A 25,320-nucleotide genomic window follows, 5' to 3' on the forward strand; every position below is an offset into this window, starting at 1 on the left:
TATCACAGTGCCATCCGTTTTGTCACCAAAGCCCCATATACTACCCACCACTGCGACCTGTACGCTCTCGTTGGTTGGCCCTCGCTTCATACTCGTCATCAAACCCACTGGCTCCAGGTCATCTACAAGTCTCTGCTAGGTAAAGCCCCGCCTTATCTCAGCTCACTGGTCACCATAGCAGCACCCACCCGTAACACGCGCTCCAGCAGGTATCTCACTGGTCACCCCCAAAGCCAATTCTTCCTTTGGCCGCCTTTCCTTCCAGTTCTCTGCTGCCAATGACTGGAACGAACTGCAAAACTCACTGAAGCTGGAGACTCATATCTCCCTCACTAACTTTAAGTACCAGCTGTCAGAGCAGCTCACAGATCACTGCACCTGTACATAGCCCATCCAACTACCTCATCCCCATATGGTATTTTAGTTATCTTGCTCCTTTGCACCCCAGTATCTCTACTTGCATATTCATCTTCTGCACATCTACCATTCCAGTGTTTAATTACTATATTGTCATTACTTCGCCACCATGGCCTATTTATTGCCTTACCTCCCTTATCCTACCTCATTTGCACACACTGTATGTAGACTTTTTCTACTGTATTATTGACTGTATGTTTGTTTATTCCATGTGTAACTCTTGTTGTTGTTTGTGTCGAACTGCTTTGCTTTATCTTGGCCAGGTCGCAGTTGTAAATGAGAACTTGTTCTCAACTGGCCTACCTGGTTAAATAAAGGTGAAATAAATAAAAACGTTGATAACAAGTCCGTGTTACCGCTGAAACGGACTCTACCGCACGAATGCCCGGCCGTCCGGTCTTCAATCAGCTGTTCATTCCACACGCTAAAATAATTAAAAGGTCATAACCGTCGGTTATACGGTAATTGTGCCAGGCCTAATTGAGTGTCCATGTGGTTGTTAATAAACCTGATACGGGTTGGATTAGTGTGTCTGTGTGTGGAAGTCTTAACTCCCAGTACTGTGGTGTCCTCTTGCAGACAGAGCCTCCTCTGAACACACCAGAGAACAGAGAGTACACAGCAGAGATCATGTTTGAGTCCTTCAACGTCCCAGGGCTCTACATCGCAGTGCAGGTAAAGCTTAATCTCTGGGAACACAATTTTATCTAGCACACACACAGCCGATATGCTGTTTAACTGTATAAAACACAGACTCCGTAACTGCCTCTGCTGTTTAATGTTGTGGTAAAGGACATCGCAGACTTTCTGATGTAGGACACGACAGTGTTGTTTTACAAGGGTGTCACATTGATGCTGTTTTCTCTGTTCCCCCCCCCCCCCCCCCCCCCAAGGCTGTCCTGGCACTGGCGGCCTCCTGGACATCCAGACAGGTAGGGGAGAGGACACTGACTGGGACGGTCATCGACAGTGGAGACGGAGTCACCCACGTTATCCCTGTGGTGAGTGGCACATCAGCTGACCTAAGGACAGCCTTCTCACACATGACAGAAAATACAGATATATTACAAACACAGTATAGGGAGAGAACTTTTTGTGATGGGGAGGTACAATCTGAACTGATTTGTTTGTTCCATTACAAAGTGTTTGGATTCTGTGTGCCATACTGAGCACAACCCTGGTTCTAGTGAAAGGCTATCTCAGCCAGACCTCTAATCGTTCAAGTTGAGGTTCATGCGTCTCAACACTTTTCAGTGGCCTCATTTGCTTGTCTCCTTTCGTATTTTCTGAACTGATCTTAAAAAAGACTGGATTGGTAAAAGCCAGGGAAAGATTCATATTGTGGGTATGTTTTTTTTCTTCTTTTTTTTCCTTGTCCATTTATTTTCAATCAGTGAAGATGATGGAGAGGAAACTATGAAAGTAGGCCACTGTATACTTTTGATACACAGACTTAGGTAAAGAAGGAATTTCCTGGCAAGAACACAAGTTGTGCAATGGTGATTTAGTCACCATTTTGGTTTTAAACTGCCCTGCAGGATGTACAAGCCACTGCTTATTCATGGTCATTCAAGTTTGGTAAAAGTATACAGTATATTCCCTCATACCCTTTTCACACTACTGAGCCAAATTTAAGCTGTACTGGCCTGGCCTTGTTACACATCCACCATATTTGCTGGAAACCATTCTGAAAAGGACAATGTGAAAATAGAATATCTAAGCTGTAAGTTTAGTTCAGCACAATAGCGTTAATCAGGCAGTAGAGTAATTTAAACATCTATGCATCTACTTTGACCTATTTATTCTTATATGCTGTCACATCACCTTACTCCAAGCATTGTGAACTCTGACTCATCTGTCTTTGTGTTGCTATAGGCTGAGGGCTACGTCATCGGCAGCTGTATTAAGCACATTCCCATCGCTGGTCGTGACATCACCTACTTCACCCAGCAGCTTTTGAGGGAGCGGGAGGTGGGCATCCCCCCAGAGCAGTCCCTGGAGACAGCCAAGGCAGTCAAGGTAGGTTGCAGCGAACTACATTTCCGATCATCCACCACTTCTCCTATTACTAACCACTGTACTGGTTCACAGTATAGTCAAGGAGCCAATCCTAGACCAAATTTTCAACCCTAACTGTATCCCTGGTTCTCTGAGGCAAGTTTTTCCAGAATGTTGAATTCTAATTGAAATGATCCTATGTTGTCTTAGGGCATTTTCACACACAAATTACATACCCTGTTGCAGTTCCGTAGACCAACAAAATACTGTATGTTTTGCCTTCACAAGAACAGTTTCGGGGACGATTTGCAACACATTCTACATGGTATTAGCATACTAGCTTGGCTTGACTACAACAGGTCAAAAGTTCCATGCAAATCACGCTACTGCATCACAATACCTGTCACTCTGGTCCTGGACCGACCACTCTGGCAGAAGTCTCACTGTTTTGTCTTTCTGGCACTAGTCTACTAGTCCCATTATTGGTTTTCAAATCATGTTGAGGGCTTGGGCTGATGCACAATAGAAACCAAAGCTCATGTAAGTCAGTTTATAACATTCCATAATTGGTTACTCTGTGAGTTCCTCATATTGACATTGCCTGCAGCCACAGGGCCTAAAAAGTAATTCCAATTTCTTTTACTAATAGGGATAGACCAAATGGGGCAGTTTCATGCAATCTTATAGCCATACTAGGGCTGGGCGATATGGTCAAAATATCATATCACGGTATTTAAAATAATTATAATTGGACAGTATTTTATGGTATTTTATGTTTTTGAGTAATGAATGTTCAACATTTGCTTTATGAGTAGTGTGTTACCCTAGGGTGGCAAGACATACATTCTAAGTGATTTCAACGGGTCTTTCTCCATTCTGATTGTTTTATACTGTTCAATTCAACTTCTACCAAAATGAATTTCCAGCAATTTCTGCATTTACAGCACTCGTTTGAGATCATTTCCACACTGCTACATGATATGGGCAAACAATCTAGACCTTTTTTTAAACTAAATGTTGCAATTGCAATTTGACTTGCAATTTAGAGCAAAACACTTGTGTGAACTGTTTGAATCATGGCAATAGAAGGATTATTCTAATTCTATAGTTAATATACAATAGTGGGCACTTTGTATACAGTGTTTGACATGACAACAAATGAAAATGCCAGGGAGGAGTTATTGTGACAGGGTAGGAACCAAAGTGTTGATATGCTGATTTCTACAGTGTTTCCTAGGGCACCTTATAATCTTTGGCAACATTGAATGTTTTTCTTTGCTACTTCATGTAGCTAAGTTCTTGCTTTTTTGTCTTCCTCTTTGATTTAGAAGATACTGTTGCCCAAACAACATGCTGGTGTAGGTCTACGTCATCGCTGGTATTATCAGGCTGTATAGCTAATTACGTTTGCTTTGACTCAGTACATTTATTAGCGATTAGCATTAGCGGCTAGCAACATTCAGGCCCAATTTGCTAAGAAAATAGAAACTAGCTGTTTGCAGATGTAAGAAACACAAACTAATAGTGTCATTATAGAACGCTAGTGGGTTTATATTAAGAAGCATAGTGAAAACAGCATCGTTGTCATCAACATTGTTGCATGTGCTGCATTGACCATGCAGACTGAATGCAAGTGTCTGGTGGTTGAGGAACAACAAATGTGCTCCTTGAGAGACAGGGCGGGGCTCGGTCTGTGTGGAAAGCGGCATGGAGAGCGATGACTCGAGTAGCAAAGTAAACTACAAAAATGGACATTACGCACGGCATATCACATTTAACAAACCAAACATTCAAATACCATTATAGAAGGTTAAGTAAAAACCCAAACCAGTCCATGCATCAATAATGGTATATCGTAAAATATGGTATACTGCCCAGCCCTAAGCCATACCAACTATATCAATATCAACCGTCAGACGGTCTGCAACCGCCTACTGGAAGTAGCTTGTTTGAGTTGGAGACTCCGTGTGACTTTAAACATCATAAAGGACTTGGGTTGATGCATCTGAACATTAGGCGCTTACTTCCTAAACTGGATTACATCAAGATCTGGGCTATGCAGATGAATCCGGAAATTCTGGTATTGACTGAAACTTGGATCTCTGGGGACTTTCTGGAATCTGATATTTAATATTCAGGGTTATGTGTTCAGAGCTGATAATCAGAGTAGAGGTGGTGGTGTGGCCATTCTTATTAAAAATAATTTGTCTTTTTACTGAAATCTATTTCCCTTGCCAAAAAAATGTGAGCTACCATCTTTAAGCCTTTGTCTGCCATAGGGGTCTACCGTCCTCGCTCTGCTTACCTTTGTGCACTCAAGGAGTTAACTAGTTTGTTGTCGTCTTTTACTAAATCAGAAGTTATTATCCTGGGTGACCTAAATTGTGTAAAAGACGCATGTAATGATCTAAACCTAACCCAGCTGGTGACTAATCCTACATGGACCAACCCTAAAGATCCTTCAAAGTCAACTCTGATTGATCTTATTTTAACGAATACACCAGAGAAATATATTTCTACTGGTGTCTTCACCCAAGATATTAGTGACCATTGCCCACTTTGTGTTCGAGATGTGAGAATACAAAAACCTAAGCCTCGTGTCATAACAAAGTGGAACTTTAACTTCAGTGAACAGGCATTTTTACATGATCTTTATTTTCGTGACCTTGGTTGTATTTTATCCATTCCTGAACCTGATTTAGCTTTCAACCTTTTTGCAGATGTGTTTAGTACTGTTGTGGATTATCATGCTCCCTTCAAAAAATTAAGGATTAAAGGTAGATCGAATGCCTGGTACACTCCGGAATTATCAGATGCTTTTAAGCAACTGAGGGCTCATTGTGTAAGACAAATTAGTAAGGCTAAATCTGACTATTTTGTTACCTCTTTTTCGGATTGTAATGGGAACCTGGCTAAATTCTGGAAAACTGTCTACTCCCTGAAGGGTTCTACTTCCTCCTCTCTGCCACAACAAATTAATTCAGACATGAGCCTCATTACAAAAAAATGCCATCATTGATGCATTTAATCACCATTTTATTTATCTCTGAAAGAACTTTTAAGCCTATTCACAATGATATTGGGCTGGATGCTGATGGGGGGGATTTGCTGAATGATCAGAGAAATTATAGTCAAAGCTTTTATTTTAGGCTATTTACAGAAAAATAAGTCCTGGATGCTTTTCTAGCAACAAATAGACAACAACAAATCCACAGGGGCTGGCCAATTGGATCCCGGTCAGCTTAAGTGTGCAGCTCCCATCATGTTTTTCTCAATAACCCACATTTTTTTTATTTAATATTGTTATCAGGAAATATTCCAAAAGTATGGAAATCAGCTCTTGTGTTGCCACTTCATAAGGGCGGGGATAGTAGTGATCTTAATAATTATCACCTAATTTCAAGGCTTCCTTGTCTAGCTAAGCTTTGTGAATCCTTGGTAAATGTACAACTTTGCTCTTTTTTTCTTTCTGAGAAATGTTTTTTGAGTGTAAACCAATCAGGATTTAGGCCTTGGGCATAGCGCTATTACAGCACCACTTTAGTTGTTAATGATCTTGTCAATGTCTTAGACACTACAATTAAATGTGCTGCTTTGTTTGTGGATCTGTCAAAAGCATTTGATACTGTTTATATTGATTAAGTTGTCCTCGATAGGCCTGAGCTCTGCCACCTGTTCATGGTTTCATGATTACCTTAGTGGCAGAACTCAGACCATTGTGATTGATGGGGTTAAGTACGAATTTCTTGAAATACATAAATGTTCCACAGGGGTCGATACTAGGACCTGTTCTTTTCACTATTTATAGTCAATTTGTTAAAAATTGTAGATTTAATCTATATGCAGATGATCCTATTATGTACGCTATTACCCCGACTGCTGACCTGGCTGTGACATGGCTACAGTCTGATTTTGCAGTTGTGCAGGAAGCCTTTACAGATTTTAAAACTCGTGCTTAATAGAGTACCACAGTATGAGTCATAAAACCTAGCAGTCAAACTAGGAAATGGTTCCAGTCGTTTTTCCACAATTCATTTTGTTGAGAAAAGTCACCTTGTCCGTGAGAGATTTACATGGTATGGTACTGTGTGAAAATGGCACTGACAGAGAGGGCTGCCTCGCTTCTTGCTCTTAGGAAACTTTGCAGTATTTTTTTATTTATTACATTAGCCCAGAAAATGTTTTATGTTATTACATACAGCTGGGAAGAGCTATTGGATATCAGAGTGGCGGTAACTCACCAGCACTACCAGCATCACGACCAGGAATACGACTTTCCCGAAGGAGATCCTTTGTTCGCACCCCCCAGGGCAATTGAACTGATTCCAGAAGCCGACCCAAAACAACACCGGCAAAGGAGAAGTACTCGGGGTGGTCCTTGAGTCCAATTTAGGAGGCGCACACACCACCCACCGTTTCCGAGTATATTACTCGCTAATGTTCAGTCTCTGGATAATAAAGTTGACGAGCTCAGGGCGCGGGTCTTTTCCCAGAGAGACATCAGGGATTGTAACATACTCTGCTTCACGGAAACATGGCGCTCTGATATACTGCCTGACTCGGTCTAACCAGCTAAATTCTCAGTTCATCGTGCAGACAGGAATAAATATCTCTCCGGGAAGAAGGATGGGGGTGTATGTTTCATGATTAACAACTCATCATGTAAGAATGCTGTTCATTGACTATACAGTGCTTCTTGCTTTAAAAGTTGTCATACTGCAGCACAGCTTGTGGGTGCCACAGAATTCTATGGCATGTTATTTAAGTGTCAGCCATTGATGCTGGTTAACCTCTATGGGACCGGCGGGACGAATTCGTCCCACCTACGTAACAGCCAGTGTAATCCTGTGGCGCGATTTTCAAAACCTTTGAAATGCTATTACTTAAATTTCTCAAACATATGACTATTTTACAGCTATTTAAAGACAAGACTCTCGTTAATCTAACCACACTGTCCGATTTCAAAAAGGCTTTACAACGAAAGCAAAACATTAGATTATGTCAGCAGAGTACCCAGCCAGAAATAATCAGACACCCATTTTTCAAGCTATCATATAATGTCACAAAAACCCAGAAGACAGCTAAATGCAGCACTAACCTTTGATGATCTTCATCAGATGACACACCTAGGACATTATGTTATACAATACATGCATGTCTGTTCAATCAAGTTCATATTTATATCAAAAACCAGCTTTTTACATTAGCATGTGACGTTCAGAAAAAGCATACCCCCCGCAAACTTCCGGGGAATTTACTAACAATTTACTAAATTACTCACGATAAACGTTCACAAAAAGCATAACAATTATTTTAAGAATTATAGATACATTACTCCTCTATGCACTCGATATGTCCGATTTTAAAATAGCTTTTCGGATGAAGCACATTTTGCAATATTCTGAGTAGATAGCCCGGCATCAAGGGCTAGCTATTTAGACACCCACCCAGTTTAGCCTTCACCAAAATCACATTTCCTATAAGAAAAATGGTCTTACCTTTCCTGTTCTTCATCAGAATGCACTCCCAGGACTTCTACTTCAATAACAAATGTAGGTTTGGTCCCAAATAATCCATAGTTATGTTCCATCAGCGACGTTTTGTTCGTGCGTTCTAGACACTATCAGAATGGTAAATCACGGTCGAGCGCATGGCGCATAACGTGACAAACAATGTCTAAATATTCCATTACCGTACTTCGAAGCATGTCAACCGCTGTTTAAAATAAATTTTTATGCCATTATTCTCGTAAAAAAGCGATAATATTCCGACCGGGAATCTGCAATTAGCTAAACAGCCGAAGGAAAATACTGCACGGGGTCGAATCAGTCACGCGCCTAATTCCATTGTCCTCTGATGGGCCACTTGGAAAAGGCGATAATGTGTTTCAGCCTGAGGCTGCCTCGTCATCGTTCATGTTTTTCCCGGGCTCTGAGAGCCTATTGGAGCCGTAGGAATTGTCACGTTACAGCTAAGATCCTGACTCTTCAATAAACAGAAGCAAGAACAACAACACCTTGTCAGACAGGCCACTTCCTGCATGAAACCTTCTCACGTTTTTGCCTGCCATAGGAGTTCTGTTATACTCACAGACACCATTCAAACAGTTTTAGAAACTTTAGAGTGTTTTCTATCCATATATAATAAGTATATGCATATTCTAGTTACTGGGTAGGATTAGTAACCAGATTAAATCGGGTACGTTTTTTTATCCGGCCGTGTAAATACTGCCCCCTAGCCCCAACAAGTTAATGCTAGTTTGACACTAGAGGGCATCTTTGAGAAGTTAGGTCTACAGCGCCATGTTATTTCAATAACATAAGAGTCCTATTTTACTGTACAGTAGGTGTGTTAGCATAACTTACTAATTGGCATACAGGCCTACTTCAATATACAGTATTTCTATCAGTCATTCATTTGTGCATGTCATCACACATCATACAAGTCATCCATGTCTTCAAATACATTCAAGCATTTTATTTATAAAATGAAATAACAAAGGTAGCCTTGAATATTTAAACAATGAATAAACCTCAACGTGTCGGCTAAAGTGACTGAATTCAGGAATGCATTTGACTGTTTTTAATGTTAGGAAAATATGGCGCTGTACAACGTGGCCAGTCGGGAGTAGGCCTAGGCTACTAAGTGACTGTGAGTGAAGAGCAAAATAATCCTAACATTTTCACACCCTAATTGTAGGCTAACCAATAGCCAAACGGATATTCATTGAAAATAAACATTGCTTTATCAAGACCAGTCCCCCATGATTGTCTCAGAGCAGCACAAAACGGTGCTGAAATAGTTGGCCACATGTGTATAGGCTATTGCTTCAAATCCTATTTATAACAATTGGGTGACTTTGGGAGTTTCAGTAAGCAACAATTTGTTACCTTCATTAGCCTAATTTATTCAAAATGTTCTATTATTCAGTGATATTTATTCCCATAGTAATTCATTATGGATCCATCCAGATGTGTTTAGAAAACAGTGCATTTGGTGGACTCAGTAAGAGTCTATTGTCCTGCTGATAGCCCATCAAGGGTGAAAGGCTTCTTTTGTATTCTTAAATAGAATATTGTTCAACGAGCGTTTTGTAGTAATAAATTCATATTTTATGAATCTTGGCTTAAGTCCGTATAATTCACCATATTACATGAAACAATGTTTATTTTTATTTTTTATTTAACTAGGCAAGTCATAAAACAATGTGGTGCACCACCATTTGCTAATTTCCTCATTATTCAGTTGAGGAATGAATCTTTAATACATGTTGGAGATGCACATCACCAAACGCTGCATGAATATGTTTTACATATGACTATCAGCGTGTAACCGTTTTTAATCATTGCGGACTGTCGTCTACATTTGACATATCTCATGAAATCCCATGGTAAAACAGAACAGGGCTGTTCTAGATTCTCTGGGGACAAACGCATGTATTTGTATGTATGGCTGATCATGTAGGAAGCGCATCGGAATGAGAGCCTTGGGGCTACTGACGAGGTGTCAGACAGTGCATGGTGAGAGGGGCATCACCTCAGCAAGAGTCTATTGTCCTGCTGATAGCCTATCAATGGTGGACGGCTTCTTTTGTATTCTTAAAAGAACTCCAGCACAGAGAAGAGAAAGCAACCTTAAATTATTCACGAATGCATTTGACTGTTTTTAATTGGCCATCAACCAAAAACACAGAAGCTGGCTTGATGAAAACGATGTCCATTTCGTCTGTTCTCTTTGGTCGCGAAGTCATTTTTGAATGGTAACTGTGTTAAGGATGGAGTTTGGGGCAGGGTGAGGAGTACTGGAAAGGTATGACTCAAGGTTACAATAGACCATAAGTATACAGCGGATCGCCGATTGTCCTCACTTTGATTATGCTGTAACAACATACTGTAGCACCATGACCAGGATCTCTATTCATTTAGGTGAGAAGATTAGGGCTTTCAGGGGGAATGGAAAATCTACTGTAGACATTTCAAAAATACTGTTAGACTTAAAAGAAATAAAAATAAAAAAGAAATAGAAATAAAAATAAAAATCTGCATGATAAAATATTATTTAACATTTTATTAACGAAAGCGAAAAAATGTTGATGAAAAAATACTGTACATTATGTGCTTTATCAGACATTTTGCGGTTGCATGATGTTTGGAGTTAGAAATGTAAAACTTTAGAGTACTTAACCTCCCTAGGCAACAGCCAGTGGAATCGCGTGGCGCGAAATACAAATACCTCATCAATGCTATAACTTCAATTTCTCAAACATATGACTATTTTACACCATTTTAAAGACAAGACTCTCGTTAATCTAACCACATTGTCCGATTTCAAAAAGGCTTTACAGCGAAAGCAAAACATTAGATTGTCAGGAGAGTACCCTGCCAAAAATAATAATCATAGCCATTTTCAAAGCAAGCATATATGTCACAAAAACCAAAACCACAGCTAAATGCAGCACTAACCATTGATGAACTTCATCAGATGACACTCCTAGGACATTATGTTATACAATACATGCATGTTTTGTTCAATCAAGTTCATATTTATATCAAAAACCAGCTTTTTACATTAGCATGTGATGTTCAGAACTAGCATACCCACCGCAAACTTCTGGTGAATTTACTAAATTACTCACGATTAACGTTCACAAAATACATAACAATTATTTTAAGAATTATAGATACAGAACTCCTTTATGCAATCGCGGTGTCAGATTTTAAAATATATTTTCGGCGAAAGCACATTTTGCAATATTCTGAGTAGATATCACGGCTAGCTAATTTGACACCCACCAAGTTTGGCCCTCACCATACTCAGATTTACTATAAGAAAAATTGGATTACCTTTGCTGTTCTTTGTCAGAATGCACTCCCAGGACTTCTACTTCAACAACAAATGTTGTTTTGTTTCCAAATAATCCATAGTTACATTGAAATAGCTCCGTTTTGTTCGTGCGTTCAGGTCACAATCCGAAGGGTGACGCGCGAGCGCATTTCGTGACAAAAAAATTCAAAATATTCCATTACCGTACTTCGAAGCATGTCAAATGCTGTTTAAAATCAATTTTTATGCGATTTTTCTCGTAAAATAGCGATAATATTCCAACCGAGCGACGTTGTATTCATTCAAAGAGAGAAAGAAAAACATGGAGAATTCACATGAACGCTCATCTCCAGTGTCACTGTTCTCAGCCTGACCACTCACAAAATCTCCTGCTGTTTTTCGCCCAGAGACTGGAGAGACGTCATTCCACTTTCTGGCGCCTTCTGAGAGCCAATGGAAGCCTTAGAAAATGTCACGTTACAGCAGAGATGCTGTATTTTCGATAGAGATGCCACAGAAGGAGAACAAATTGTCAGACAGGGCACTTCCTGTATGGAATCTTCTCAGGTTTTGGCCTGCCATATGAGTTCTGTTATACTCACAGACACCATTCAAACAGTTTTAGAAACTTTAGAGTGTTTTCTATCCAAATCTACTAATTGTATGCATATTCTCGTTTCTGGGCAAGAGTAGTAACCAGTTTAAATTGGGTACGTTTTTTTATCCGGCTGTGCAAATACTGCCCCCTAGCCCCAACAGTTTATTAATACACTACTGTAAATAAACACAGCATCTACAGTGGTACAAATGTATTATTGAATTCAATAAAAAAATAAACACACAATTTTCAATGTTATACTAACAAGAGGTTGCCATGGTGAATAATCCAATAATAATTGGTATAACACGGCTCTCAGAACTCAGAAAATTAAAATACTTGCAGATCAATAAAATGGCCCTGGATGTCTAATTAAATTTAGAGGATTGGAGGATTCTAAATTAATATCTAAGGGGCATTTTTCGTTAGGACAGATATTCTCAAAGACCAGATTTAAGGGGCTTTTTATATAATTATAATAGAGTTAATAATAATCGGTGGATAACAGATCGGAACTCATTAAGAGGTTGCTTCTATCTTCAATATGCTTTAAATGCTCCAGGACCACCGACAGATTTTTGTTGATGCCTGATACAGGACTCTAGTGCCAAAGAAGAGAAACTCTCAGACTGAAAACACCTCCACCGATAGAACGATAATCTAACTCCCCCTTGTAATAGTGTGGTGCAATGACCGAATGCCACCATCTAACGGTCGCAGCATAAGCTCAAAACTTTTTTAAAGGAAGAACCACTGTAGCTCATCATTCAACACCATAGTACCCTCCAAGCTCATCAATAAGCTCGAGTCCCTGGGACTGAACCTCGTCATGTGCAACTGGGTCCTGGACTTCCTGACTGGCCTCCCTCCAGGTGGTGAAGGTAGGAAACACCTCCACTTCGCTGATCCTCAACACTAGGGCCCCACAAGGGTGCGTGCTCAGTCCCCTCCTGTACTCCATGTTCACCCTTAACTGTGTGGCCAAGCACGCCTCCAACTCAATCATCAAGTTTGCAGATGACACAACAGTAGTAGGCTTGATTACCAACAATGATGAGACAGCCTACAGGGAGGAGGTGAGGGCTCTGGGAGTGTGGTGCCAGGAAAATAACCTCTCACTCAATGTCAACAAAACAAAGGAGATGATCGTGATCTTCAGGAAACAGCAGAGGGAGCACGCCCCTATCCACATCGACGGAACCGCAGTGGAGAAGGTGGAAAGCTTCAAGTTCCTTGGCGTAACACATCACTGACAAACTGAAATGGTCCACTCACACAACAGCGCCTCTTCAACCTCAAGAGGCTGAATAAATTTAGCTTGTCAGCTAAAACCCTCACAAACTTCTTACAGATGCACAATCAAGCATCCCATCGGACTGTATCACCGCTTGGTATGGCAACTGCACCGCCCGCAACCGCAGGGTTCTCCAGAGGGTGGTGCGATGTGTCCAACACATCACCAGGGGCAAACTACCTGCCCTTCAGGACCCGATGTCACAGGAAGGCCAAAAATGTCATCAAGGACAACCACCCAAGCCACTGCCTGTTCACCCTGCTATCATCCAGAAGGTGAGGTCAGTACAGGTGCTTCAAAGCTGGGCCCGAGAGACTGAAAAACCGCTATCTCAAGGCCATCAGACTGTTAAATAGCCATCACTAGCACATTAGAGGCTGCTGCCTATGAACATAGATTTGAAATCACCGGCCACTTTAATAAATGGAACGCCAGTCACTTTAATAATGTCTACATATCTTGCATTACCTATCTCATATGTGTATATACTGTATCCTATACTATTCTACTGTATATTGACATTGCTCGTCCATATTTTTATATTCTTAATTCCATTCCTTTACTAGATTTGTGTGTATTGGGTATATGTTGTGTAATTACTGCACTACTCGGATGGTGCTATAATCGAGTCCATGCATACAAATACCTTGATATTTGGATTGTCAATGATTTATTGTTTAAAAAACATACAAATGAGCTTGTTAAGAAACAACTTTTTTTTTTTTAACAGAAGCAGATCTTGTCTCTCTTTGTGCAGTCAATCTGCTTCCTGCTGACTAATCTTTTTACTTGTTGATTATGGTGATGCTATTTATCAAAGTGCAGCTGCCTCTAATCTTAAACCCTTGGATGCCGTTGGAGGAATTGGTGCCTCTAGGTAATTTTAGAAGGGTGTAACGTGACTTTTCTACTGAAGAATGTTTCGTTTTTTTTATAATTGGGTTTTGCTTTTTGTGTATTGTTGTATATTTTATTGTGTATATGAATGTGTAGTTTAATGTGTTTTTATTGTATTTTTACGGGTATTGTGGTGCTATACAGGGCTCATCTGGAAAATAGACCTTGGTCTCAGTATTGTCTCCCTGTCAAAATAAAGGTTAAATAAATTGTGACTGTATGAAGGTATGCGCCCCAACAGCATTCCTCTATCAACCACCAGCCACTACTCACACAGTTAAGATTTGGTCACTGTTTGCACTGAAAGTTGGGAAGTTGACTGAGTATATGAATAGTGCTAGCACACCTCACAATGTTTTATGAAATGTAAATAAAGAAAATACTAAACCAAGATGTCTAAAAGAGGATGTGAAATGTTCACCTTGCCTGTAGTGTGTTAACTTGAACACTAGGTGGAACCCTTATTCCACCGGAAAGTTTCATACCTCCTTAACGCAAAGAACAACATCACTTGATATTCAAACTGCTCTTTTGTGAAGAAGTTTGAAACGTGGGATACATAGAGGTGGTTCTGATTTTGATTGTTTTGTTCCGTTAACAATTCAAGATAGACTGCTTGACTCCCCTGGTGTTTCTTAGGGTGTGCTGTTCCCATTAAACCCATGCTTGTAATTGCTGCTCGTTTTTACCAGAATCCATTGTGATTCGCTTCCCTTCATCCAAAGCAGTAAATGTTTATTGGAAGACTCATCTAAAATCCTTGTTGGCCCTTGTGTTGAAGATAAGTGTTTGTCTCGAGGTGAAAAACAATTATCAGGCTTTTCATCCTACTGAGACTTGACTACTGACTGCAATTGGTAGCTTGATTTGTATTCTTGCTCTTGGAAAAGAGCTATCCAATCATTTGCGTTCATATCTACCAGAACGTGTGTTATGGAGAATTAAGTGGAGTGGGTTTTTTGACAATTATTTAGAACCTAATTAGGGCCAAAATCATGTGGGTCTTAACAGGGCTGAAATCACGCAGGTCCTTAATCAGAAACGGCTTAATTGAGGAAGAAGAGTCACTGGTCTCAGGATTTAACCAATATGTTTTTACCTCCCAGAGTTGATTTGCTCATCAAGATCAAGATAAATACTAAAACTTAAAACAATAAATAACTATTGAACTTTTTAAAACTTCCAGTTCTGCTCTGGAAGACCACACTGGCCCTACATGATGTAACATGCAGTGGGCTCCAAAGTATTGGGACAATGACACACTTTTTGTGTTTTGGCTCTGTACTCTAGCACTTTGGATTTGAAATTATGCAATGACTATGAGGTTGAAGTGCAGTTTGTCCGCTTTCATTTGAGGGTATTTTCATCCATATCATGTGAACCATTTAGAAATTACATCCATTTCTGTACATATCCCCTGCATTTTAGGGGACCAAAAGTATTGGAACAAATTCATTTGTGTGTTAAAGTAGTAAAAAGTGAAGTATTTCGTCTGATATTTGTAGCACACAATTACTACATCAAGCTTGTGACTACACATTTGTTGGATGCATTTGCTGTTTGTTTTGGTTCTGTTTCAAATCATTTTGTACCCAATAGAAAATAATGGTGTATTGTGCAATTTTGGAGTCACTTTTATTGTAAATAATAATATATGTTTCTAAACTCTTCTCTGCTACCATGACTATAGACAGTCCTGAATGAATCATGAAATAATGATGAGTGAGAACGTTAGAGGCATAAATATCATACCCCCCCCCCCCCCCAAAAAAAATGCTAAACTCCCCTAATTGTAATGGTGAGAGGTTAGCATGTCTTGGGGTATGATATTATTGCGTCTGACTTTCTCACTGAGCATTATTAACGATTCATTCAGGACTATCCGTACTATCCGTAATCATGGTAGCATCCACATTAATGTGAAAGTGTTCAATAATATTATATTCTTATTTACATTAAAAGTGGCACAGTACATTATTTACCATTTCTGAGAAACAACCAAAACAAACGGCAAATGCAGTTTGTAGAGTCACAAGATTGATGTAATCATTGTGTACTAGGAGTATGGGACCAAATTATAAACTTTTGACTACTTTTAATACACATATAACTGAATTTGTCCCCATACTTATGGTCCCCTAAAATGGGGGGGGCAAATGTACAAAAAGTGCTGTAATTTCTAAACGGTTCACCCTATATGGATGAAAATACCCTCACGTTAAAGCTGTATCATTTCAAATCCAATGTAGTTAAGCATCCACTCTCGCTTTGTCTTCCATGTCTTTTTACACCAGGAGCGGTTCAGCTACGTGTGTCCGGACCTAGTGAAAGAGTTCAACAAGTACGACGTGGACGGCTCCAAGTGGATCAAGCAGTACACCGGCATAAACAACATCAGCAAGAAGGAGTTCACCGTCGACGTAGGCTACGAGCGCTTCCTCGGCCCTGAGATCTTCTTCCACCCGGAGGTTAGCAGTGAGCACTTTGCTATTTAAACGGCTGCATAGCAAGAGGTTTGCGCTATGCTAAACTTAAGAACGGGAAGCATAGAAATAGGACAGATCTACTGCTTCTTAGACTTGCTTTCAGGTAGAATGATAGATCTATAACTCACATTGCTATGTGAATTTGGTCAGGTCGACCAAAAAATTACATATTGCCACTTTAAGATATTTATCTGTGAACGTAGGCGTGTACACACTTTTAAAAAAACTTTCTCTCACACTCTTCTTCCTCAAAATCCACCAGTTTGCCAATCCTGACTTCACCCAGCCCATCTCTGAAGTTGTGGACGAGGTTATCCAGAACTGCCCCATTGATGTCAGACGTCCCCTTTACAAGGTAATCATATCCCTGAACTACATAGATATTGATTTAAAAACCACATCCAATTTAATATCCAATCAGCACTTTGGGTTTGACTTGTACAGACTTCACTATTGTGTGTGTGTGTGTGCTCGAGTTGAACCCGGTTTTGTGTTAGGGCATGTGTTAACCAGTCTTAACTAGACACACTGTGTTCTTCTCCAGAACATTGTATTGTCGGGCGGCTCCACCATGTTCAGGGACTTTGGGCGGCGTCTGCAGAGGGACCTGAAGAGGACGGTGGACGCCAGGCTGAAGATGAGCGAGGAGCTGAGCGGGGGCAAGCTCAAGGTGAGAGCAGTCCCTAGTCATGGTGATCTTACTGGAGTTGTCTCTTTAGCCGAATAATTGTGGTCCCCACGAGCTGCTCCTGTTCTTATCGTTTTCTCTTAGTTGTAACCCGCTACAGTTTTGGCAGAGCATTAGGTTAGTGTAGGAGGTAAGAAATGTAAGATCTTTATTTGTGTTGTTTGCTTTTGCCCTCTCAGCCCAAACCAATCGACGTGCAAGTCATCACTCATCATATGCAGAGATATGCAGTGTGGTTCGGAGGATCCATGTTAGCCTCAACTGTAAGTATCACAAACCTGTTGCTCCATTCTGTGGGGAAAAACGTTACCAAAACTAAAATTGTGGAAATTAGTATTAGTTGTTCTATGACACACATTTCCTGTGATGAGGAAACCTCTTACTTGGCACATAGTAAAGCAACTTAATGATTGGAAATGTCATCAGAAAATGTTGTTTTACATGCCATCTGCAAAACTTGCCTCCCTAAAACTATAGTAATGCTGAAAGGTTACTGTCAGCACTTTAGCTCAATTTCAATGATTTGCATTGTCAGCATGATTACTGCCATGTAATGCTTACTTAAGGGCATGGCATCTTCCAGTTTCCCTGTAACTGAGTTGAAATGAAAAAGTAATACAAAAAAAATGAAGTCCTTATTTTAATTAAATATGAAAGGGAAACGCCCATAATGTACTCGGAAGCATCCTTTGACAATGTATCGGGAGGTTACAACATTGCATGACTCATGATGAGCCAACCGATTGCCGCTTTTTTTAGAACAGGAACTCTGGGACTGTATGATTGTGCCCGTGAAGTGTCCTTTTGGTTTGTGTGGTTGAGATGCGCATCTGAAACATGTTTTTAAGATGGGGGGAAAAAAGGAGGGAGCCTCTCTGCACAGCAGTGTGTCGTTCCAGGTGCTGGTTTTGACAGGAACAACCAGTATTCAAAAACAAGAGTCAAAACCACACACAAAGGTTGTTTATGTTTTAATTTGTTTTCTTTTATTCAAATATGCCAAATATCAACACATTGCTTTCTCTTTTCTAGCCTGAGTTCTACCAGGTATGCCACACCAAAAAGGACTATGAGGAGATTGGTCCTAGCATCTGTCGCCACAACCCCGTGTTTGGAGTCATGTCTTAACTGTGGCCCTCCAACATCCTAATGGTTAGACCGGGTTGGGTAGGGGTTGGGAGGGGAGACAGTGGGTCAGGGGTGGTGAGTTTGTGCTTTTTGATTGCTTGTTCACTCTGGATGTACAGAACGAGAGGTGATACATATTTTTTTTTTTTTTTTTTTAATGAGAAAAAAAGAAACAGTCCGGCTGGAAAATGTATTGCGAATGTTCCTTTTTTGTTTTCCAAAACGAGGGGAATATGGTTTCTAAACCAAAACAATAAAAGATCATTTCCGGATCTGTCAAGCAACATGCAGAAAGCTAAACGATGATGGTAATGATGGTGGTGGTAGATGTAATGATGATGACAACAACATTGATGATAATAAAACCAGAAGTCATAAAACATTTATTTATGTTTAAAGAACTTGACTCCGGGCAATATCTGACGACTCAAGATATCGTTGATCATGCCAAGGTTATAGAACATATTAATGTCTTTTATTTTCCATTTCATTTTTCTGCTTCAAATGCACTTCACTTTGTGTATCACAGCAAGAGCTTGTTTATATTTCGTAAAGGTTTTTTATATGTAAAACTTGGGAAATTGGGGAAAGTTTTTATTGCATACCAGTATCAGCAAGTGACTGTTTTAACCCACAATGCAGCTTTGATACGCAGTATTTTCTTAAGTTAGAAAACTGAAATGTTTCTCCCTCATCATTCCCCCATTGTCTGTCCTTGCTATTCTCCCTTTAATTCTACATTAACATGCCTTCGCTTTCACTTTCGACCATGCCAGTTTTCCTCTTCTATGTCTTAGCGAAAGAAAATTTAAAACTATTCATGAAATAATAACAATGAAATTGAAAGAGAATGACTGTCGGACCAGTATTGTTAGCCTAGATTTGTTTTAAAATTAAATACCAAATTATAATAAAAAAAAATATGGGATTTGTTTATTTAATGCCTCGCAACATTCCAATAAAGGCTCAGATTTGTTTCTTAAGTGCTTGACTGGGCTATCGTTTTTTTTTATGATTAGCATTTTTATTGAGATTTCAAACAAATTAACAGCAACAAAAAGCACAGACAGCAAACACAGTCAACACCCCACAATGTCATATAAAGATCTCCAGCCTATGATGAACAAAAAGCAAAAAGACTGCAATATATCAATTTTTGACTTGGTTCTTGTTTGCCGTGTCTCTAATTTTGTCCAGTGCCATGTCACTGGTTCATGTGCAATTGTATATTTTCTCAAATACATCTAGCATATATCTTAAGATTATATTTTTATATAGTTGATGGAAATCTATGCTTTATTTAGTGTGGGATGTGACTGACATGCAAAACAAAGTCTTTACACTTGTAGTTTTACCCATAAGCCAATCTTTTCATTGGAACCATTGAGTTGTCATTTGCTAGGGATCCTTGAGAAATGTCACATTAGCATGTATTGCCCTGTCCCATTCTGTCTTGCGGTCTGAGCTCTAAGCACTGCCAAATGTGTGACATGTTGCTGAGTACAAAGCACTTTGGGTTTGTCACTGGCATGAAGTCTCACAGGTCGAGTGCAAAATTATCTAGGGAAATGCACTTCCACACCCTCGCACCCTGGTTATAACATGCATTCAGAGACTGCGAGACAGGAGAATGGGATAAGGCTTATGTCTCCATCAAGAAGTAATACCCCATCAGGATGTGATCTCAAACACAACAGGTGGTGATGCCAGTATTAGGCCATGGCCACATTGGGATTTCGTGTTGAAGAATTTGAGGGAGCCCATGTTTTTTTCCAATGGGAGTCATCCGTTGCCGGACAACCAAGATTATTGTCCGAAGACAAAGAAACCCACAAACGATCTGTCTTTTCATACGAACTTGTCAGAAGAAAGTAGAGATGTTGTACTTTTGAATATACAATTTAATCTGTGTTCATTCATCTCAGTGTGGCTGTGGCCTTAGGCCAGACAAACTGAGATGCATGAGCACTTAGTTGAAGTCGGAAGTTTACATACACTTAGGTTGGAGTCATTAAAATTCATTTTTCAACCACTCCACATATTTCTTGTGAACAAACTATAGTTTTGGCAAGTTGGTTAGGACATCTACTTTGTGCATGACACAAGTCATTTTTCCAGCAATTGTTTACAGACAGAATATTTCACTTATAATTCACTGTATCACAATTCCAGTGGGTCAGAAGTTTACATACACTAAGTTGACTGTGCCTTTAAACAGCTTGGAAAAATCCAGAAAATGATGTCATGGCTTTAGAAGCTTCTGATAGGCTAATTGACATCATTTGAGTCAATTGGAGGTGTACCTTTGGATGTATTTCAAGGCCTACCTTCCAACTCAGTGCCTCTTTGCTTGACATCATGGGGAAATCAGCCAAGACCTCAGAAAAAAATGTAGACCTCCACAAGTCTGGTTCATCCGTGGGAGCAATTTCCAAATGCCTGAATGTACCACGTTCATCTGTACAAACAATAGTATGCAAGTATAAACACCATGGGACCACGCATCCACCATACCGCTCAGGAAGGAGATGCATTCTGTCTCCTAGAGATTAAAATACTTTGGTGCAAAACGTGCATATCAATCCCAGAACAACAGCAAAGGACCTTGTGAAGATGCTGGAGGAAACAGGTACAAAATTATCTATATCCACAGTAAAACGAGTCCTATATTGACATAACTTGAAAGGCCGCTCAGCAAGGAAGAAGCCACTGCTCCAAAACGGCCATAAAACAGCCACACTGGTTTGCAACTGCACATGGGGACAAAGATCGTACTTTTTGGAGAAATGTCCTCTGGTCTGATGAAACAAAAATAGAACTGTTTGGCCATAATGACCATCGTTATGTTTGGAGGAAAAAGGGGGAGGCTTGCAAGCCAAAGACCACCATCCCAACTGTGAAGCACGGGGGTGGCTGCATCATGTTGTGGGGGTGCTTTGCTGCAGGAGGGACTGGTGAACTTCACAAAATAGATGGCATCAATAGTAAAGTAAAATTATGTGGATACGTTGAAGCAACATCTCAAGACATCACTCAGGAAGTTAAAGCTTGGTCACAAATGGGTCTTCCAAATGGACAACGACCCCAAGCATACTTCCAAAGTTGTGGCAAAATGGCTTAAGGACAACAAAGTCAAGGTATTGGAGTGGCCATCACAAAGCCCTGACCTCAATCCCATAGAACATTTGTGGGCAGAACTGAAAAAGTGTGTGTGAGCAAGGAGGCCTACAAACCTGATTCAGTTACACCAGCTCTGTTAGGAGGAATGGGCCAAAATTCACCCAACTTATTGTAGGGAGCTTGTGGAAGGCTACCTGAAACGTTTGACCCAAGTTAAACAATTTGAAGGCAATGCTACCAAATACTAATTGAGTGTATGTAAACTTCCGATCCACTGCGAATGTGATGAAAGAAATACAAGCTGAAATAAATCATTCTCTCTACTATTATTCTGACATTTCACATTAAATTAAAGTGGTGATCTTAACTGACCTAAGACAGGGAATTTTTGCTAGGATTAAATGTCAGGAATTGTGAAAAACTGAGTTTAAATGTATTTGGCTAAGGTGTATGTAAACGTCCGACTTCAACTGTATATGAGGTACATCGTCATTTTTTTTCTGTCAAAAGTACAACTCCAGTCAACTATTTTCAGATGAGTTGCATCAGCTTAAAAAGTGACTGTTTGTGCTATTTTGTCGGACATTCTCCGTTGAATTCCATTTTTGCTGACTGCTTGAGGAAAACCTTTTTCTACCTGTGGGCTATTTCTGTCCTTCAAGAGAATCAAAGCTACCATAAACTATCAGTGTCTGTGTGAACGTGAATGCATAGCCCTTTGGCGAAAGACAATATGGAACCAGACCACTTACACACAAGTGGACTGGAGGCTGGAGGAGATTGGAGACTGCAGGGGCCTTTTAGTGATGTCCACTCAGAGCACATACGAGTGCCTAATTAGTCACTTAGGCAAGGTAGTTGGTCTTGATCTCAACTTATTTTGCTTGTCTAAGGGGGAAAAACTTGGTGCACCACTTAATGGTGTTAAAAGATTCTGCTCTAATGTAAGATACCTTCGACACAGGCAAATTACACCACATTTCAAAGTAGAAACTCACTGTCAGCTCTCATGCATTAGTCCTGAAAACCAAATCAGAGCTAACTTGAGCATGAGACTATTTTTCACCAATGAAAATGGTTTGGAAAGGAAATCATTGCTGTTCAAGAGACCAATAACTGGTTGTAGTAATTACAAAGAAAAGGATGGAGGGAAGGCAGGATTTCGGTAGCACTTTACATAAACCTATTTATTCCTAGCTGTAATATAAAGCATTACCAGAATTTCCTTGGCTATCTCACTCCAAGTCTTGCTCACCAACCATACACACCTGGAAGCTTGGCAAGGGAGACTGAAACCACCCCAAAGGGCAGGGTTTCAGAATATTTCTGGGTTTTAGCGTTAGTGTAACGGCCCCAATTACACCTGTGAATGGCTCGTAAGTGCTTCAGTTTCACTTGGTCGGCAGCTAGGTCCTCATCGGCCAATGAATTTAGAAAAAAAATCCTGAGCATTCGGATTCCCCCAACACTGTAGCAGGACAAATAGAGAGTGAGCTGAGAAACGATAGACTCATTTATATGGAGAAGATGTTTCTTCTTTGAGCACAGGTAATAGTTTCCTGCTAGAAAAAAAGGAACCTACCTATTCAAACAGCCTTATTTCGCAAACAGAAAATCAATTTCGGTGACCGGCACTTAAATGGACAATTTTCATATGGTATTGTTTGTGCAAGCTGGGACAAAGCAAGGCTCTGATGTATACATTAACTGTGACAGAAGGAACAGATGAGTTTTGTTGACAAAGGAGAAGTTATGTGTGGGGTAGGAAATTAGAAAGTGTTATATGGGAAATAACGTTATTTTGGTGTTGGTTTGTATTATAATGTGTCTTGATATAATTCATATGAAACAACTTTATGTATGTGATTGATTGTATACACTGTATCCCTAAAAGTAAGTGCAAACCAACTATTATTTCAAACAGAACAATCAAAACATTCCCATTGTTGATGCAGGTCCAACCAATTTAGGTTCGGCATCAACAACTCTGGCCCTAGGCCTATCCCCTAACAAAACACCAATAATTGCACCCATTTCATTCCACTGCATACTTTTGCGTGCAGTGTCTGGTGTTGTGATGTGCAAATATGGGTTCAACTAAAGTTACACTGACAAATTAGCTGAATATTACAACAATGTGAAAATAGCTGTTGAACGATAGTATGTATCTAAAGTACATTATCACTCTGGGTCTAAAATGCATGGTGTTCTCTCTTCAGACAGAACAGTGTCTCGTTCCACCTAGGTAAAATAGTTTTTCATTATTACAGTGAAAAACCCATGCATGAGTTCTATAAGCTTCCGTTTACCCTGACACATTTGCCTGAATACGCACACTGAGTGAGGACAGGAAATGAGTGGCCTCGCAGGTCTTGAGTTCACACAACATCTTCTGCGTGTGACAGAGTGGGGAGCAGGTTCAGAGACAGAACCCTGGAGCCCAGATCAAAGCCCATGTCTGATATAATGGGCAATCAGCATCCAGGAAAGGATTGTGGGTAGGTTAAATACCAATGTGTCACACGAGGCAGATCGATTGGACACAGCATTTCCATTGGGGGGGGGGACTTGTATAGCCGCCGCTCCCTCGGCGTCACACATCCGATGTCATTTGATGGCTAATGACATATAGACCCGGGTGATTGCAGGTCCTTGTGCGTTCATAACTGAAAACCAGGAGAGCAATACAGGGTCCATCTACTGTGATGGGCCGGAAATCAGATGCCTCCTCACTTAAACGATTGTCAATCATATGGAGAGGGTCGAAAGGCTTCCTAGAAGATGACCACAGTAATAACAAATATCAAGGTGGAAACGATTCACTGTCTCCATTTTGGTGGACCCACTGTTCCATCCAGACACACTTAAGTAGTCACCTGTCTGAACCTGATGGGGTGAGTGTGTGTGTGTATGTGGACCATAAGTCCCCATAAGCATAGTAAACCAACAAAATGTGGGTACATTTTATTAGTCCCCACGAGGTCAAATGCTATTTTTAGGGGGTTTAGGGTTAAGGTTAGAATTAGTGTTAAGGTTAGAATTACGTTAAGGGTTAGGAGCTAGGATTAGTTTTAGGGTTAGAGTTAGGAGCTAGGGTTAGGTTTAGGGTTAAGGTTATGTTTTTGGGTTAAGGTTAGGGTTAAGTTTAGGGTTAGGGTAAGGTGAAGGGTAAGAGGTTAGGATTAGGGGTTAGGGAAAATAGGATCTTGAATGGGACTGAATTGTGTGTCCCCACAAGGTTAGCTGTACAAGACTGTGTGTGTGTGCGTGTGCGTGCGTGCGTCTGTGGGTTGTCCATTCACCAGAAAGCTATACGTTTGGAGGCCACACCTACCCGTGGCTGGTTTCACCAAAGGGAGTTTTCATCTCTAATTTAATGCAGGAAAAAAGTCAAACGCAGAAAAGGAGAGAGGGTTATTTTTCAGCACCTTAGTGATAATTGAACTATTTTCCAATTTCCCTGAGCCCAAAGGGCACAGCACCAACACATAACACAAAGGAAAACAAATGGGTCCCTTCAGAGAACAAACACACTAAATCCTGCTCTCTGCATAATGTTCTTTAAAGGTTCTTTAAATGTATTTGTAACATTTAAGAATAAAAAGTTATCAAGTTCATGTTTATGGTTATATTGCGATATGCTCCTTATTGATTTGTGCTATAATAATCCATATTTCAATGAAGAAAATGTATGTACCTTTGGATGTAAATGGTAGGACTACCTGATCAACCATAAATATTGATTAAGTTATACTCAAGTTGAAATGATAACCGGTACACTTACTGTATACTCAGTTAACCAATCTTACGTATGCTGCAATTCAAGGTTTAGCTGCAATGTGTGGAATTCAAAATAACCTAAATAGATATG

General features: G+C 40.1%; 1 protein-coding gene across 1 annotated transcript in view; it reads left to right on the top strand.

Moving 5' to 3' along the window:
- LOC115160636 (actin-related protein 3) overlaps nucleotides 1–19,492 on the top strand; it is a 29,132-nt gene extending 9,640 nt beyond the window's left edge. Inside the window, exons 5-12 of the mRNA XM_029710856.1 lie at nucleotides 997–1,092; nucleotides 1,311–1,418; nucleotides 2,293–2,436; nucleotides 16,322–16,495; nucleotides 16,776–16,868; nucleotides 17,058–17,183; nucleotides 17,381–17,464; nucleotides 18,234–19,492. Coding sequence (XP_029566716.1) covers nucleotides 997–1,092; nucleotides 1,311–1,418; nucleotides 2,293–2,436; nucleotides 16,322–16,495; nucleotides 16,776–16,868; nucleotides 17,058–17,183; nucleotides 17,381–17,464; nucleotides 18,234–18,329 — 921 coding nt within the window. The 3' untranslated portion in view covers nucleotides 18,330–19,492. The remainder of the gene's footprint in view (nucleotides 1–996; nucleotides 1,093–1,310; nucleotides 1,419–2,292; nucleotides 2,437–16,321; nucleotides 16,496–16,775; nucleotides 16,869–17,057; nucleotides 17,184–17,380; nucleotides 17,465–18,233) is intronic.
- Nucleotides 19,493–25,320: the final 5,828 nt, after the last annotated feature.

The sequence above is a fragment of the Salmo trutta genome, chromosome 24, assembly GCF_901001165.1.
Source record: "Salmo trutta chromosome 24, fSalTru1.1, whole genome shotgun sequence".
Classification (NCBI taxonomy): Eukaryota; Metazoa; Chordata; class Actinopteri; order Salmoniformes; family Salmonidae; genus Salmo; species Salmo trutta.